At 43.9% G+C, this 16,137-nt stretch overlaps 6 protein-coding genes across 10 annotated transcripts; 3 read left to right on the top strand and 3 right to left on the bottom strand.

The window, feature by feature from the left end:
* Positions 1-165: 165 nt before the first annotated feature.
* LOC128258793 (calpain-B) lies at positions 166-4,393 on the top strand. Its single transcript, XM_052990672.1, has 2 exons — positions 166-1,634; positions 1,891-4,393. The coding sequence occupies exons 1-2, from the start codon at positions 386-388 to the stop codon at positions 3,450-3,452; spliced, it is 2,811 nt and encodes a 936-aa protein (XP_052846632.1). The 5' UTR covers positions 166-385; the 3' UTR covers positions 3,453-4,393.
* LOC128258818 (uncharacterized) lies at positions 4,386-5,016 on the bottom strand. The gene is made up of 3 exons (XM_052990720.1): positions 4,883-5,016; positions 4,689-4,825; positions 4,386-4,535 (listed from the first exon to the last, which is right to left on the bottom strand). The coding sequence occupies exons 1-3, from the start codon at positions 4,952-4,954 to the stop codon at positions 4,391-4,393; spliced, it is 354 nt and encodes a 117-aa protein (XP_052846680.1). The 5' UTR covers positions 4,955-5,016; the 3' UTR covers positions 4,386-4,390.
* Positions 5,017-5,040: 24 nt separating this feature from the next.
* On the bottom strand, positions 5,041-5,882 carry LOC128258811 (protein Hezron). The gene is made up of 3 exons (XM_052990712.1): positions 5,746-5,882; positions 5,482-5,670; positions 5,041-5,422 (listed from the first exon to the last, which is right to left on the bottom strand). The coding sequence occupies exons 1-3, from the start codon at positions 5,824-5,826 to the stop codon at positions 5,153-5,155; spliced, it is 540 nt and encodes a 179-aa protein (XP_052846672.1). The 5' UTR covers positions 5,827-5,882; the 3' UTR covers positions 5,041-5,152.
* A 62-nt stretch (positions 5,883-5,944) lies between these two features.
* LOC128258806 (type 1 phosphatidylinositol 4,5-bisphosphate 4-phosphatase) lies at positions 5,945-10,325 on the bottom strand. 3 transcript variants are annotated; one of them, XM_052990703.1, is made up of 6 exons: positions 10,224-10,325; positions 9,661-9,926; positions 7,620-7,801; positions 7,344-7,553; positions 7,122-7,286; positions 5,945-6,998 (listed from the first exon to the last, which is right to left on the bottom strand). In XM_052990703.1, exons 2-6 carry the CDS (start codon positions 9,785-9,787, stop codon positions 6,882-6,884), a joined length of 801 nt encoding a protein of 266 aa, XP_052846663.1. In that variant the 5' UTR covers positions 9,788-9,926; positions 10,224-10,325; the 3' UTR covers positions 5,945-6,881. The 3 variants fall into 3 exon arrangements, with proteins under 3 accessions (XP_052846663.1, XP_052846662.1, XP_052846664.1); XM_052990702.1 differs by lacking the exon at positions 10,224-10,325 and having other exon boundaries at positions 9,661-10,128; XM_052990704.1 differs by lacking the exons at positions 9,661-9,926; positions 10,224-10,325 and adding an exon at positions 7,873-8,029.
* Positions 10,326-10,494: 169 nt separating this feature from the next.
* On the top strand, positions 10,495-10,990 carry LOC128258813 (uncharacterized). Its single transcript, XM_052990714.1, has one exon. It carries the CDS (start codon positions 10,551-10,553, stop codon positions 10,986-10,988), a length of 438 nt encoding a protein of 145 aa, XP_052846674.1. The 5' UTR covers positions 10,495-10,550; the 3' UTR covers positions 10,989-10,990.
* A 736-nt stretch (positions 10,991-11,726) lies between these two features.
* Positions 11,727-15,249, top strand: LOC128258803 (nuclear distribution protein nudE homolog). Of its 3 annotated transcripts, none has more exons than XM_052990697.1 (6): positions 11,727-11,866; positions 11,929-12,082; positions 12,423-12,696; positions 12,759-13,019; positions 13,337-13,428; positions 14,437-14,806. In XM_052990697.1, the coding sequence occupies exons 1-6, from the start codon at positions 11,787-11,789 to the stop codon at positions 14,563-14,565; spliced, it is 990 nt and encodes a 329-aa protein (XP_052846657.1). In that variant the 5' UTR covers positions 11,727-11,786; the 3' UTR covers positions 14,566-14,806. The 3 variants fall into 3 exon arrangements, with proteins under 3 accessions (XP_052846657.1, XP_052846656.1, XP_052846658.1); XM_052990696.1 differs by lacking the exon at positions 14,437-14,806 and adding an exon at positions 13,573-13,934; XM_052990698.1 differs by lacking the exon at positions 13,337-13,428 and having other exon boundaries at positions 14,437-15,249.
* Positions 15,250-16,137: the final 888 nt, after the last annotated feature.

Raw genomic sequence — 16,137 nt, 5'->3', positions numbered from 1 at the left:
TTTTACTCTGTCAAGAATTTAACTGCATATTAAGGTCATATAATTAAATGGGTATGAATACGTAAACAAATTTGTTTAAAAAATATATTGTGTAATTGAGTGTTAACTCTTTTAAACATTATATTCCATATTCAAAGAAAAAAAAAATTGTTTCCACAAGGGTTAAAGATTATGAATCATTTACTGAGAAAGTTAATTTTGGATACATCTCCCATTTAAAGCGTACAATTCCCGACGAGTCAGCAGTTTTTTCACGGCAGCGAGTTAATCAACATCTGGTTACAGATAGTTTCCTAGTTTTAGCCGATTTAGAACGCCATCAGCCCGTAGATTTAGGAAAATCCCGTGCGTGGAAGGGGAATATTACAATAAAAACCCAGTGAAAATGTACGGCATTGATAATTACCCCAAGAATTATCATGCCAGTGGCATTGGCCTTGTTAATTTGGCGGCCTTGGGCTACAGCAAGAATGAAGTCAGCGGCGGAAGCGAAGGAGGAGGAGGCGCCGGAGCACCAAAACCCAAAGCGGGTCTCTACCCCTCGCTGCCCTATCCATCATCCGAGTCCGTGGGCGGAATGCCATATGTGGTGAAGCAGACGAGTCACGCCCAGAATGCCTCGTACCAGGGACCCGGAATGGGCATGGGCATGGGAATGCCCATGCCAGGAGCGCCATCAGCACCAGCACCCTATCCGAGTGCCACGCCATACCCGGGTGCTGGTGGTGGTGGTGGTCTCTATCCCAGTCTGCCATCCGCCAACGCATCGTCGTCGTCGCTGCCGTACCCCACTGCCTCGCTGGCCCCCTACCCATCCGGAATGCCCTACCCAACTGGAATGCCACAGCCCAATCTTCCCTATCCTGCTGCTCCACTGGCACCATATCCATCCGCCATGCCCAGTTTGCCCGGCATGCCAATGCCGTACGCTCCGATGCCAACAAGTCCGGCTCCGCAGCACGGCGGAGGATTCCCGGCTCTGCCATATCCCACGGCTCCACCACCGGCCAGTGCCCCAACCCAGGAGGAGGAGCCTTCGGTGGGCATTGCCGAGCTGAGCTTCACCAGCGTCAAGGTGCCGGAAAACCAAAACATGTTCTGGATGGGCCGCAAGGCCACCAGTGGCCGGCAAAATAGCGTAAGCAAGGGAGATTTTGAGACGCTTCGCTCGAGCTGCGTGGCCAATGGAACCATGTTCGAGGATCCCGACTTTCCGGCCACCAATGCCTCGCTGATGTACTCCCGGAGACCCGATCGCTACTACGAGTGGCTGCGTCCTGGCGACATCGTCGACGATCCACAGTTCTTCGTGGAGGGCTACTCGCGATTCGATGTTCAGCAGGGAGAGCTGGGCGATTGCTGGCTCCTAGCTGCAGCCGCCAATCTCACGCAGGACTCCAAGCTCTTCTTCCGGGTGGTCCCGCCGGATCAGGACTTCCAGGAGAACTACGCCGGCATCTTTCACTTCAAGTTCTGGCAGTATGGCAAGTGGGTGGAGGTGGTCATCGATGACAGGCTACCCACCTACAATGGCGAGCTGATCTACATGCACTCAACGGAGAAGAACGAGTTCTGGAGCGCCCTGCTGGAGAAGGCCTACGCCAAGCTGCATGGTTCTTATGAAGCTCTCAAGGGTAAGAACAGACGATACAGAGAACCCTTATCAATAGTTCTAAAAAATGTATTGTGGTATACCAAGACTTGTTTTAAATTCCTTTCTAAAAATACTCCATGCTTATCATAGGTTCTTTAATAATATGTATGCTAATGTTGGAATTTTTTTAATATCGTGTTTTCTTTTGCGTTTAATGATAAATATTTTCAATTCCAATTAGGAAACCATATTATAAAGTACAAGTTATTTTATCTAACCACTCTCTTCATCATCAGGCGGCACCACGTGCGAGGCGATGGAGGACTTCACCGGCGGCGTCACCGAGTGGTACGACATCAAAGAGGCTCCTCCAAATCTATTCAGCATCATGATGAAGGCCGCCGACCGCGGCTCGATGATGGGCTGCTCCCTGGAGCCCGATCCGCATGTTCTGGAGGCCGAGACGCCTCAGGGTCTGATCCGCGGTCATGCCTACTCCATTACCAAGGTGTGCCTCATGGACATCTCGACGCCGAATCGCCAGGGCAAGCTGCCCATGATCCGGATGCGTAATCCGTGGGGCAACGACGCCGAGTGGAGTGGTCCGTGGAGCGATAGCTCGCCCGAGTGGCGCTTTATACCGGAGCACACGAAGGAGGAGATTGGACTGAACTTCGACCGAGACGGCGAGTTCTGGATGTCCTTCCAGGACTTCCTCAACCACTTCGATCGCGTGGAGATCTGTAACTTGTCGCCCGACTCTCTAACGGAGGATCAGCAGCAGAGCTCTCGTCGCAAGTGGGAGATGTCCATGTTCGAGGGTGAATGGACTTCGGGCGTAACGGCCGGAGGTTGCAGAAACTTCCTGGAGACCTTCTGGCACAATCCGCAGTATATTATCTCGCTGGAGGATCCCGACGACGAGGATGATGATGGCAAGTGCACGGCTATTGTGGCCCTGATGCAGAAGAACCGGCGCAGCAAGCGCAACGTGGGCATCGATTGCCTGACCATCGGATTTGCTATATATCACCTGACGGATCGGGACATGCAGGTTAAGCCCCAGGGGCTGAACTTCTTTAAATACCGGGCATCGGTGGCCCGATCACCGCACTTCATCAACACGCGCGAGGTGTGCGCCAGGTTCAAGTTGCCACCCGGTCACTACCTGATCGTTCCTTCTACCTTCGATCCCAACGAGGAGGGTGAGTTCATCATTCGTGTCTTCTCCGAGACCATGAACAACATGGAGGAGAACGACGACGAGGTGGGCTTCGGCGAGACGGATGATCGCATTGCCCCGGCCCTGCCGCCACCAACTCCGAAGGAGGAGGACGATCCACAGCGCATTGCCCTGCGTCGCTTGTTCGATAGCGTGGCTGGCAGCGATGAGGAGGTCGACTGGCAGGAGCTGAAACGCATCCTGGACCACTCGATGCGCGATGTGATGGTGGGCACGGATGGCTTCTCCAAGGACGCCGTGCGTTCGATGGTAGCCATGCTGGACAAGGATCGCTCCGGCCGTCTGGGCTTCGAGGAGTTCGAGGCCCTGCTTACCGATATTGCCAAGTGGCGGGCGGTATTTAAACTATACGACACCCGTCGCACTGGCAGCATCGATGGTTTCCATCTGCGCGGAGCGCTCAATTCGGCTGGCTACCATCTGAACAACCGGCTGCTGAACGCCCTGGCCCACCGCTATGGATCGCGGGAGGGGCAGATACCATTCGACGACTTCCTGATGTGTGCCATCAAGGTGCGGACATTCATCGAGATGTTCCGCGAACGGGACACGGACAACTCGGACACGGCCTTCTTCAACCTGGACGATTGGCTGGAACGAACCATTTACTCTTAAACTACTTGCAATTGATACTAATCTAATCCTAAGTGCCACATTTACTTAAGCTTATTGTGCATTATTCATGCCTGCTATGGCCGCAAAGCCACACACAGATCCATGACGATACAGCCCGGAGATCGGGAGAGATACACTCACTTAGCCAACAAGAGAATCTTATCGGATAACCAAATCCGGAAAGAAAAGCATCATGTGGCAAAATTGGACTGGCCTTGCAATGGCACGAGGTCGCAATCCGCGATAAACGATACATATATAACCCGCATACACAATTTATACAATCCACTCTGTAGATTTTATACCATATAGAGAGCAGCTGGAGGGATGACTAAGAGCGAGCATCACCTCGACAAGAGCCGGAAATTTGCTAGTACAAACTGAAAAGTGCATTACTACCTTACAACAGCCATCACATACGCATCAACAATATTAGATATTACGGAATGAATAAGCATGTATTTTTGTAACATGGGTATATGTGAACCGCCCATTACATATTTGACCAGGTGCTATAACTATATCCAATCAGACTCTGTTGCCAACACAAACGTTGTTATTGTTATCAGGGAACGAAAGCAAAGCGAACAGAACCAATAACTCATCGAATATTTATTAGCGTAATCGGGATATGCAAATATTAGTAAATTTATTGAATAACATTTAAACATGAACTTCCCCTCTAATTTGTTTTTAGTTCTTTATCAGTAATCTCAACATCCCTAGCACCCTTTACTTCAAAATAAGTATTTTCTAAATGTTTAACTAACTCAAATTCAATTAATTGGGATAAGAGGCTTTTTGTTGGACGATTTTTTTGTGAACAATTTTACTAATCAAAATGATGTATCTTTATGTAATTGTTACTATCGAAAATTATTTGTTGTATGCCTTCTTTTTTATGTAAATAAATAAACAGCAGTAATGCACGAGTACATCTATTTGACGACTATGACCATATCGGCTCCGCTTGGGACTCCAGCATCGATCATTAGCTGTTTCATTTCATCTATGGGTATGTCATTGTCGATGGCCAAGCTGTTTAGAACCTCTAAAAAGTCTTCATATTCCAGGCGCCATTTCCTAGGAATGAAATAAGGAATAGGTAGAAAAATGATTTCGAAAATATGGGTTTAAGTACAAAACAACACTTATTTTCAATATACTGAAAATGTATTGTTTTTATATTTAGATTACATACATATGTGGGTATATCTTTCCATCAATATAACTTACTTATATCGCATATAGATAAGACCCGTCTGGGTTCGTGTAATAGGATTTGGCATGAGTTTGGCCTGCTCCAGCCAGGCATCCAGTTGTGAGAGGAGAATGCTGTCAAAAACCTCGTTCTCAATATCCGTTGGTATCACCTGATGCCGAATAAATTGACTGATGGATAATACTCTCAATAGACCGATTCGTAATACCTGAAAATTGGCGTACACCAGGAAGAGGCTGTCCAGAGTGTGCTTCTTTGGTTTATCTTCGTCATCGGCCATGGTTAATTTTTAGTCAGCACTTCATAAAATCTATTGTGTTCAAATTAGAATTGAGTTTTTTGGCAGATAAAGCAAAGTATTCTATGTGGTTGTTGAGTCTATATGTATTTCGAATTGTTTTGTTGATAAACAAAGCGCTCAGAGAATGGGAAGGCCATTATCAAGACGACTGTTGCCATGGGCACAGACGTCGTTTTCTTATTGTTCATTGTAGAAGTTGGCGACGATGCGCTGGACGTTCTCCAGTAATTTTGGGTCACACCCCTGGTTTCTGATATTTTGCACTGCATACGGGGCTTCAATGGTCACCCGATGCAGTATATTGATGGCCATGTTGCGGCCTTGGTTTTGCCACCTGACATTGGCATCTCCGAAATGCATGGCCATCACCCTAAATAGTGGTTTTCCGTGAAACCAACCGCTGCAAATGCAACGTCGTTCGGTTGTCCGTTGCAATCGCTCTTGGAGCTACAATGGACAATGGAAGAACTGAAGAACTTGAAGAAATGAATCTAGAAAAACAATACCATCTGGATATTGATCGGTTCTGGCAGTTGAACATCCTCTGGGGGCAGCATTTCCATGACTATCTCAATGTCCACGCACATGGAGAGATTCACAATAGTGGTTTTGTAGGTGGTCTTCTGGTCACCACCGCCTTTGCTCCATGGACACTTCATCATCAGCATTTTAACGCCCAGATCAAAGGCCACCACCTGGGGGTTTGCAATTATTATAAATTATAATAATAATAATAATTTTTAGGTAAATAAATAAATATTAAAATGTACCTCTCCCGAAATATTCTCGCCAAAGCAAGTTGTACATCGCACTATTGAGCCCGGGGTGAAACAAGGAGCCAAAAAAGACATTTTCGCAGGCGGAGAAATAAATGCTGAATATCACAATGAGTTATGCCCGATTTCAAGTTCAAAGCATTCCCCGTTTTCTATAGCTTCGCCATGCTGTCGTCGCAAAAGTCCGTTGTGCTTGTGGTTTTATTTCTTTTTATTTACAGTGTATGTATGCTAATTTATAATGTACTAAATATAAATGTTGTATATATATATTTCAAAAGTAAACCGTTCCTTTTAATCATATATATATATATATATATATGTATATTTAATTTCGCAGTTTAGCAGTTGCTGTCTAAATTGTTGTTTCTGCATGAGCGTTGCTTGTTCTCTGTTTTTCAAGAAGTGTTGCTTTGTTTATTTTCATTATAATTATGTATGTATGGTATATATGCGCGTATGTATGTACCTTCGTTAGCACTATTAGCATACCCCTTAGATGATTTCTAACGCCAAAAAACAAAACGCTTTCTTCTGCTTTGGCGGGAACTGAGAAGAGTGCATCGGATAAAATCTATGCAACACAAAATCAAAGCGTATCAACGAATACGTAATGAATAAATACCGAAATAGTTGCAGGACAGGCACAAACGGATAACAAATCGGACACTTAAACAACAAAGCTGTACAATCTCTAAAATGGAGCCTGAAGATTCAATGAGTGGCTTGATCGGTCGCTGGTCTAATTACTAATGACTGCCTACAGTTCTGTGTTTCTCTTTTAGCACTTTAATGGTAGCTGCTTCTGCGACTCTCGAAATATTTGCTTTCAGTATAGTGCTTGTTTGTTTAGTTAGTTACGGCCTTAACATCCTAATTATGCTTTTCAAAATCACTTTAAAGTTTAAACGGGTACCTCCTTTCGATAATTTAGCTAGGTTTGCTATTAGTTTTGCACGAAATTAAGAATTTTTTAGCTGGACTGCTGGAGAAATGTTCACATGTTCGGTCTGCAAATTGGCTGCTTGTGTTTAGTTAAATTTAATATCAAAAGGAATGATATATATGAATAATATATATATAAAAATAAAACAATGCACTTCCTTTGCAGCTGGCCCCGTGCTTTAGCTTTACATTGGCCCATCGATGGCGCTCACTTTAAGGCGGAAATAGTAGGCGGAGCGGGCCAGCATGCACCCCGCAATCACGAACAGCGCCACATAGAGGATATACATGCCACCGTGATTCTACAAAGAAACAGAGTTAGTAAATACTTCATAAGTAAGGCGTAAGCCAAACCAATTTGCCGCTTTGAAAAGGGCAAATGTTTATTGGGTGCCCCTTTTTCAATTTCCTAATAAATGACTTACCGAAGCATACGAAAATGTGCCTATGGTTACGCCAATGCCTGCGATGAGGAACACCAGCGCCACAATGGCGAACATCACGCCGCGGCTATTGGCGAAGCGCGAGCCCACCGACGAGACCTTTCTGCAGTGTGGACAGCGGGCCAAGGCGTTGTGATACGTGTTGAACTGCAAGAGCAAGCTTTGGAAGATTCCTCAAGGGGCTAAATCTGAGTGGAAGCTCACCAAAAACGTGTCCGAACAGTGGCCACATGTGACGCGGCACATGCCCGGCATGGTGGGCACAGGCGGGGTGACGGGACTCGGGGCCAGGTTGATGATCCTCTTGCAATTGGGCCTGGGACAAGCGATGCGCTGCGAGGAGCTCTTGCAGATTAGCAAACAATTGCATGGGCAGCGAACGTACTTCTTGCCCGGCGGAGCGTTCCTTATGGGCTGTGAATATGCAAAACGTTAGTATTTTCCAGGCTTTATTCAAGAGTATAGTAAAGTACAACTCACAGTAGCCTCATTGCAGTGGGTGCACTTGACCACGTGCTGCTCCCGCTTCGTGGTGATGTCAATCATGTGCTGACATACCCGACAGGTGACCATGGGCACGCCTCCGGTGTTGGTGCTCTGCTGATACGGCGGCGGCAGCTCATCGGGTCCAATGCACGGCACCGCTGTCGGTGCTCCATTGCCTAAAATGCAGTGTACAAATAGAACTATCAATATAATGAAGAGTTTAACCCTCGCCCTGCAGTGCCTAGACCTTTAGTGTAAAATAAATACATCTGTCCAGCAGAGTTCTCTCAACCACACTGCTCATCTCGTAAAGATTGCACTTAGGAGAGTGTAAGAACTGCATTTTGTGATAGTGTGTGGGTCGGAGAAGCTGCGATAAAGCCAAATGGGTCAATGTTTTGGCTCTATGAATGCAGCGTCCCTGTCTTGGCATTAAACTAGTGCAGCTAGACCGCAGTTGTGGTAGTCGGCTCTCGATCAAAACAAGTTCGAACTTTGTGCAAGAAGAATATAAATATAAACAAGGCAGGAGGGATAGACAAAGAAAGGCGCCGTTTGCGTACTCTTTATGAGAAGATTGTATAGATTTCGTGGATCATTTTGCAACCTTAAATTAGTTATCAAGAAGGTTGTTACTAAAACGTTTGCTGTTGAGTCGGTTGCTGTTTTTTTTTATTGAATTTTAATATTTATGCTCTACTTTGTATGCATAACTGATTTTTAAATTCTTGACTATTCGGATATTATGATCTTTGTCTTTTTACATTTGAGTCATATTTTCTAAACATAAGTTAAATCATACTTAACGTCTAGACCATGAAATTTGTAAGTAGTTGGCTACTTTGCGGGACATAAAAATGATGGGACTTTTTAAAGACTACAGAAAGTGGCTTTTCGAATCGATATAAGGATGTAATTTACGATTTTATGGTATCATCTGGCGGTCGTAAACCTTGAACACCCTCTGTAACTGAACTCTTAAAGGGTATTATAACGATATGGCTGAGCTTTTTCTGAACTGAAGATCAGGTTCCTTGGCAAACAATGGAGGCGCTGCTCATGGCATGCCCTCAGTGCCTTCAATTTCGCCCTGCGCTGCGATAAGGCAGCGAATCACATGATGACTCATGGACTCGGCAACCCCCCCACTTTACCACCACTTTATCACCACCGCCAAATCGATGCTGATTAAACAGCTGTGGGGAACGCTTTTTTTTTCCTGATTAAGGCGTCCTAGCATAAACAATAACAAAGGCAGTGCGAAAACTTGGCCGACACCGGCATATCGGGTTGCTAGAAACGCGTAAACTGTGAAAAAAGTAACTCAAAACACAAGTTTGACTTGTGATTAATGTTAAATGGTGTTGAGTTTCCCATCTTTTCAAGTAAGATGGAATAAACAAATTAAGGGCTCAAATGTTTTAAATTATTGCATAGTCTCTATGCAAAATTATGCGTAAAATCATAAAATCGATCATTATTTCTTATCACTATGTTCTGTCTGGAAATTGAAGTTCTGTTTAAAAAGATGACCTAATAGGCGGTTGTGGCAAACATACGTGTTCAAATGCATTATTCATTTTTTCTCCGCAATAAATAATTGTTGAATATTTTAAGGATCAACTTAAAATTCAAGAAAATATTGATTTGACAATTGTATGTAACTGGGAAACTGATACGATTTAATAAGTTAAGATATACTTTGGACTACACCATTAAGATATGATCATATCACTTTTTCTTTCTTAGATTGCCCCAAGTAACTGCTCTAAAATAGAACGTAAAGCTTCAAATTCAAATTCGTATGTTTTCAGATATCATATCAGTTTTTCTTTCTGTGATTCCTCATTATGACTCAGTTGGGAAGATGGGAAGTGTGAAAATGCCAAATGAGACGTGCAGACAACTTCGAATCACGGCTGCGGATAAGTAGAGCACCCGCACACTTGTTGGGCTTCCAAAAAACCCAACCGCCCGGCTAGCTGAACCGATTGGATGCGGGTTGAATGCCCGGCTTTATCGTCACGATACGCACCGTCCTCGTTGGTGGCCACCGATGAGCTGCTCCCCGGATTGTCGCCTCCCTCGTCCACGGCGTCCACGGAGTTGTAGCCATTGCCCTCGTCCTTGTTGATCAGGCTCTGACGCTCTGGATCCGCCATGCTGGATTATTTCCCGATCCGATTTCTTCCGATACTATCTGTATTATCTGCGTAGAGCAACTCCCGTTAGTTGCACTTTTTGGCTACCGCTGCTTTTGTTGTTGTTGTTGCTGCTGCTGCTGCAACGCGTACTTTTCAACTGGAAAATGAGGAGGAAAAGCCAAAATTTAGGCGTTGTGCCACATATTTCCCATCGAGTTCTTTGTTCTTGATTTCTGCAGTCACTTGTTCGTCGCGGTTTTCACTCTCGTTTATTGAAAACACATCCTCCCTTTTTTCCCTTCTCGGCATGCGCCGCAATTAATCAATTTTCGCCCACTGTAAGTTCAACGCCCACGCAGGCTATTTGTCGGTTTTACACTAATTAAAACAGCTTATTGGTCCCGCATTTCATCTAATTGTTTAACAATTGTTGGCCATATTTGTTATATTTTACCTTATTTTTGTTGAAAATGCACTGCCGTCGATCTGCGATCTGGCCACACTATAGATGGTACCCTGGCAACACTATGCCAGGTGGTGACAGCTGAAACGGTAGCCCTGGTAGGGAGTTGCCACTTCAGGGAGTCATATAAAAGTAAAATGTTTTTTAAGAATTTAAATAAGTTAATATTATGTTATAAATGTTAAATATTTAAATGAAATACGAGTTACTTTTCAAAAGCCTTAGTAAAAGAGCAGACCAAAGAACCAGCTCAAAAGTTTCAATGAACTAGTGCTCATTTTGGAACCAAAACAATTCCGCCACGGTTGATAAACAGAAATGTCTAAAAGGACCAAAAACTCGGATGTAAATCACTGTCGGGACTCTGAAAGCTCCGAAGAGTCTTTAAATAGCAGCAATAACGAAAACAGCAGAAGTAGTGATTTCGAAACTAGCAGAAAACACAAACTGCGTCGCAGATCTTCCCGAGCTTCTTCATTTCTTTATCAAGCTCTGCCCATGCGCATAGTTGGCGATAATTCCGTGATAATACCAGATATTCCCTGCTCCTCTCGAGATATAACTCTTCAATCCGCACATATTATTGAGGATAGTACCGATTCGGAGTTCCATATTTCCAATGATACCAGCAATGATGAGCCGGCCAACAAATCCGTTACGTTTGCAGCCAGACCAATAGAAAAACCAGATTTGGAGTATATAAGAAAACTACGCAAACGCAAGAAACGTAAAAGCAAAACATTGTATAAAGATTAAAACTCGATTTCAAATAGCAACTGCCCACCAGGGCTACCAAAACCAAACGCTTCGCAATTGCCCAACACTGCCAGCTGCCACAGGGTTGGCTAATGCATTTTTGGAGTAGTGGTCAATTTTTACGAGCATAACTATTTACACTGATTTTATGTAAATAAAACAAACACAACTTAGAAAAATTAAGTGCAAAGTGTAAGTAGGACGTGTGGCCTGCCGGGGAGTATGAAATTTCAGGTATGGCCCATGGAACTAGAGGTGAAAATCGGTGATGATTTCATTTGCTCGCAGCGCGTTGTTGTATGGGAAACTTCGTCGTATTTTACCCTATTGTTGCTGTTGTTGCTGTTCACCATACTTTTGTTGTTGTTGCCGCAGCTGCTGCGTCACAAAAAGTGTTTATATTATTCGACATTATTTACAATTTAAAGACAAAACCGCCTGCCGTTTTAGGGCATCGTAGAATAACAACAACAACAGCAGCAACAAAGCAGGGCAAACACCTGTTCCTAATTGATTTTTCTCATTTTCCTACAATCCCACAGAACAATTCACCCAAAAAACCTAACTTCGACTACAAACAACAACTGTGTTTTGGCATTTTTAATCACAGCAATTAAAAACGTAGCAGCTTAAAAGCACGGAAAAACCCACATATGCAGGAATAGACCAACCATAGTACCAAGTATTGAGTAGAAATTAAAATCTAAATCAATTCGAACGAACGAAATTTCAAACCTAGTTTGACCACCGATTAGTACACAAAAACAAAGTCAGAACCGAAGATAAATCCGTGGAAACATGGAGTCGCCACCGATGTTTAACAGCGTCGAGGACGAGTGCAGATATTGGAAGGAACGCTCCAAGCAGTACCACAAAGAGTGAGTACCAAAAACACCCCATCAATGTCATAAAAACCCTATACAACCATTAAAATTCCTAGGTGGACAGACGTGAAACAGGAATACGACGAATTTGTGGAGCAGTCCCGTGAAATGGAAATCGAAATGGACGCCACTCTGGACCAAAAGCAGAGTATAATCAAAGATCTCACAGCCAAGCTCACAATGTTTGAGCGGGAAAACGAGTCTCTCAAGGTGGCTATATCTCAAACCCAATTTGCACGACCTGAGTTTTTATCTTAGTGTCAAAAAAACTTCCTTAGTCCATTTATCGTTTCTATTTTCAATTTGTTTTACCAGCTTTCTAAGCTATTTGGAAAACTGTACACAATCAGTAATATGCTGAACTGTTCCCCGTTTTCTTTTAAGAGAAAACGTTCATTTGAAATTTCTTAATTTTATCATTTAACCGATTTCGACTATATCGATAGATTTATTTTATTGGATAGTACATCTCATTCTATAAACTCTGGCTCCGCTTATTGAACTTTCCCCTATCATAAAGATCCATATTCACATATTTCTTTACCCCCAGCTCAAGTTGGACTCGCATGGCATTGAAATGTCAAACATGGAGAAGCAGCTGGAAACAGTGAAAAAGGAGCGGGACACCATGAAGGTGTATCTGCGGCAGTTGGAGCAGAAGAACGACGATCTGGAGCGTGCCCACCGCATACTTAACGAAAGCATAGAGAACTTCGAGAAGATGCTGGATCAGGCGTACGAGAAGAACGCACTTCTAGAGCTGGAAGTGGATGAGAAGGGTTTGCTGCAGGAGAAGCTACAACGGCTGATGGACGAGACGAGAGGTAAGTGCTTGATGGCCAGCTGCCCATTCCATACTTAATACTTGTCCAACGGTGTATTGCAGATCTCAAGCAGGAGCTTAATGTCAAGTCACGCTTTACCCCAGTGGTCAATGGAACGAGCATTGCCAAGGCCAGCGACACTAACACGGTGAACAGCTCCATGAACTCGTCCGCCTCGCTGCCGAACGGCATTGTGGCCAACGGTGATCTGGCGAGCCACGACAATACCGCCGTCGCCACAAGAGCCACCAGCGTCAGCGTGAACGCCCTCAATGGCAGTTTAGTTAATAGAAACGAATATAGCCAGCAGCATTCGCTTAAAAGTAAGATACTCAGTTCCCTAAAGAAAACCAGACACGCGCTAAAACTGTCCAAGTCGAGTCGCCAAACGTTCAAGCCTTGCAATTAGTTTTGTTCCTTATTTGTTTTTTACTTGTTTGTCACAAAGTTAGCAGGTTTAAGTTCTTTATTATTTGTAATTGCAATTGTAAGTTATTAAAATTAAGTGCCCAAATGTGACGAGAGAGAGTTTGCAACATTTCTTGTAGGCGAATTGTGCGTTTTGTGTGCGTCTGTAGCTAAGTAGTTGACCAACTAACCTCTCGACTAACCTGCTGTGTATGTGTGCTTCCTCTTGCAGATCCCGAGAACCAACTCAATGGCAATTCCATGAACCCCAGCTCCCGCACAACGGCGCTCAACATTGTGGCCGACATGTTAAGAAAACTAAACGTAAGTCCCTCCGAAAACTATGAACCCCAGCCTGCCAGAGTCCTCAAGGTCCAAAATCCTTCTCCCTGTTTTTTGTTTATATTTTCCTTGTACACCCACCCACACTCCCACCACCAGCTTATGTGTTTTTCCGTATGTTTTTAGTGGGACAAGGCCCTGCTATGTCCCGAGTGCGAAAAGTTTCGCTGTATTTGCGAGCGCCCGGCGACTCTGCAGCCGCCGCCATCGGCCAGCGACTCTAGTCTCTTTCGCCGCGCCTTTGGCGGCAGCAGCAGCTCAGTGGCCACCAGCGCCCAGTCCACGCCCGTCAGCGATTGCAGCTCCTCCGGCGGCCTCAGTGCGGGCTCGAATATATTCAAGCGCTTCGCCGAGCGCATGCGCCACTCGCCGGACGCCAGCCTGCCGCTCTGACCATGCGCTGCGATCCATAAGGCTAATTTTAGTTGCCCTCCGTTTGCATTTATTAATTGCATTGGTTAATAAATACAACATTTATTTGTACCTTATTTTGCATTCTTTGTTTTCGTTTATTAAACACTTTTACCCTGATTTACCTACCCAATGGCACAATTCCTAACTAAAAGCTAATTTTGAAAGTAAGGTACCTGGAATTCCACATTTTGTGCTTTTCATCATCAGAACAAATGATTAAGTGGAAAACCAGTACTAGGATTAGCTTCATATGGTTACAGGTGCCAGCACAGCAGAATGGTGGATTTTACCACTGATTTATCAAAGTTAGCCTTTATTAAAACATAAACACTTAAAATTAGTCTTTAGCTTCAAAACTATTTTATTACATAAATACATCTGAGAATCTTTTTCGAATCTAATTTCAAGATTTGAAGACTGAAATCTTAAGATTATGGTAAACAATTTAAGAATTTTGGCTATCCTGTAAGCATAAAACGTATGATAGTTATTTAAATGTATTTAAGTTAATAATACCAAAGTTTGCTTGATTTATCCGAGTTTGTCTAATCTCCTGTCACCTCTGTATTCTTGCAGGCCATGGAGACGAAACTGAAGACGTACCGCGAGAATGGCCAGCCCATGCCGCAGCGGCTCCGCTCCGCCCAACAGTCCAACCACCCGGCGCTGGCCGGACTGGCTTGCCTCTCGCTGGATGCCGAGTAATGGTGGTCACCGCCTCCTCCTCCTCCTCCTCCTCCTCCGCCTTCTCATCCTTATCATCTAGCATATCCCCAATTATCAAGGGCGGGACACTGTTCAGTCGGCTTTACGTTTACGTTACCTTACGTTGCGTTACGTTACGTTAATGTTACTGTTAGCATTAATTTAGCTTCTGCTGCCTCTTTATTTATTTGACCTTACTTGACTTGTATAAATCATTTGCGATATTATAAATTACACAACAGTTGATGTTGTCGTTCTCGAGCCCAACATATAACATGCCTTAGTACGAATTAAGAGTATATCTAGCACTAAGTCCCACTCGGTTCACTTTGACTTCAATTGTTTTGGCATACAATGTGTTTAGCGAGTAAGTTTAGAGATGATACCACAGCAAAAAACAAAAGCGAAGAAGCTCTGTCCAAGTATTATACTTCAAGCGGACAACAAATACTCGTAGCGTTTAGGAAAAAAGACAAGATCTAACCCGAAAACACAACCGATCACCTAGTTATACTGTAACTATACCAAGAGCTATTTTCTGTTTATATTTACGAGCGAATATAAATTTGTAAAAATGCAAAATTGTTAACAGCAAACTGTATAAAGCATAACACAAAATCCAACGAACAGGCAAAACAAATATATATATATGAATAAAGAGCAACATAATTAGTTTAATAGTAACCCACACGCACTTCAAAGTCAACAGGAAAGCTGCGTGTGTTGCAACTACTTAGTTTTAAATAATATTTGAGTTCATTACACAAGGTGAATGCTGCGCCAATTCCTATGCCAAGGCCAAATTCCCGATTCGAAAGCTTTTGTTCAGGGGAAGTTCCCCGTTTTTAGACCAATTTCATTGCGGATTTTTCGGAGCTTTACCCCTTAGGAAGTTTTTAGTGGGATTGGGAGTGGAAATGGGAGTCGGCAGGTGGATGAAATAAACTGGATGTGAAGTGCCGACCTTGCTGTCGGGAAGGTCCGTTGGCGGTAAGCTAATGCAAGTACTCTGGTTTTTATAAGTAAGCGCGGGCTAGCGTTCTCGTACTCGACCTCGTCCTCGAGTCCTGGTATTTAGGTGAGCCAAAGCATGGATGGAAAACTTCTCTTCAGATGGAAAATCTCCCACAGCAAATGCTTAAGCCAAAAGCGAGGAAAATGAAAATATGACACAAGCTTTTATCATACGCAGAGCACTTACCAGGGACAGGGACCTACATTCTGGTGTTGCTCCTCTTGTTTGCTGCTGAGTGCATTGTTTACCGGAGGCGGAGGCGGCGGCTGTCCAGGGGGCGTGGCAGCAACCATAAGCGGATTGAGAATGGCACAATGCAATTGCCGTTTGAAATAAAAGTGAGCAGACAGCACACAAAGACACACTAGACGTGGTTGAGTGCACCGAAAAACAATTGTGATACAATTGGAGATCAAAACTCAGTTGGTTTGTAAAGCATTAAAAACTAAATTAGAAAGGTTGTATTAAGTTGATATTATTATTATCTTAAAATGTATATTTTGTACCAAAACCGATAAAAATTCAATGCTTAGGAAAACGGTTTTTTATTGTTATTT

Source organism: Drosophila gunungcola (assembly GCF_025200985.1).
Source record: "Drosophila gunungcola strain Sukarami chromosome 3L unlocalized genomic scaffold, Dgunungcola_SK_2 000003F, whole genome shotgun sequence".
In the NCBI taxonomy this organism is placed as follows: domain Eukaryota; kingdom Metazoa; phylum Arthropoda; class Insecta; order Diptera; family Drosophilidae; genus Drosophila; species Drosophila gunungcola.
This window is presented reverse-complemented; position numbering and strand designations above follow the sequence as displayed.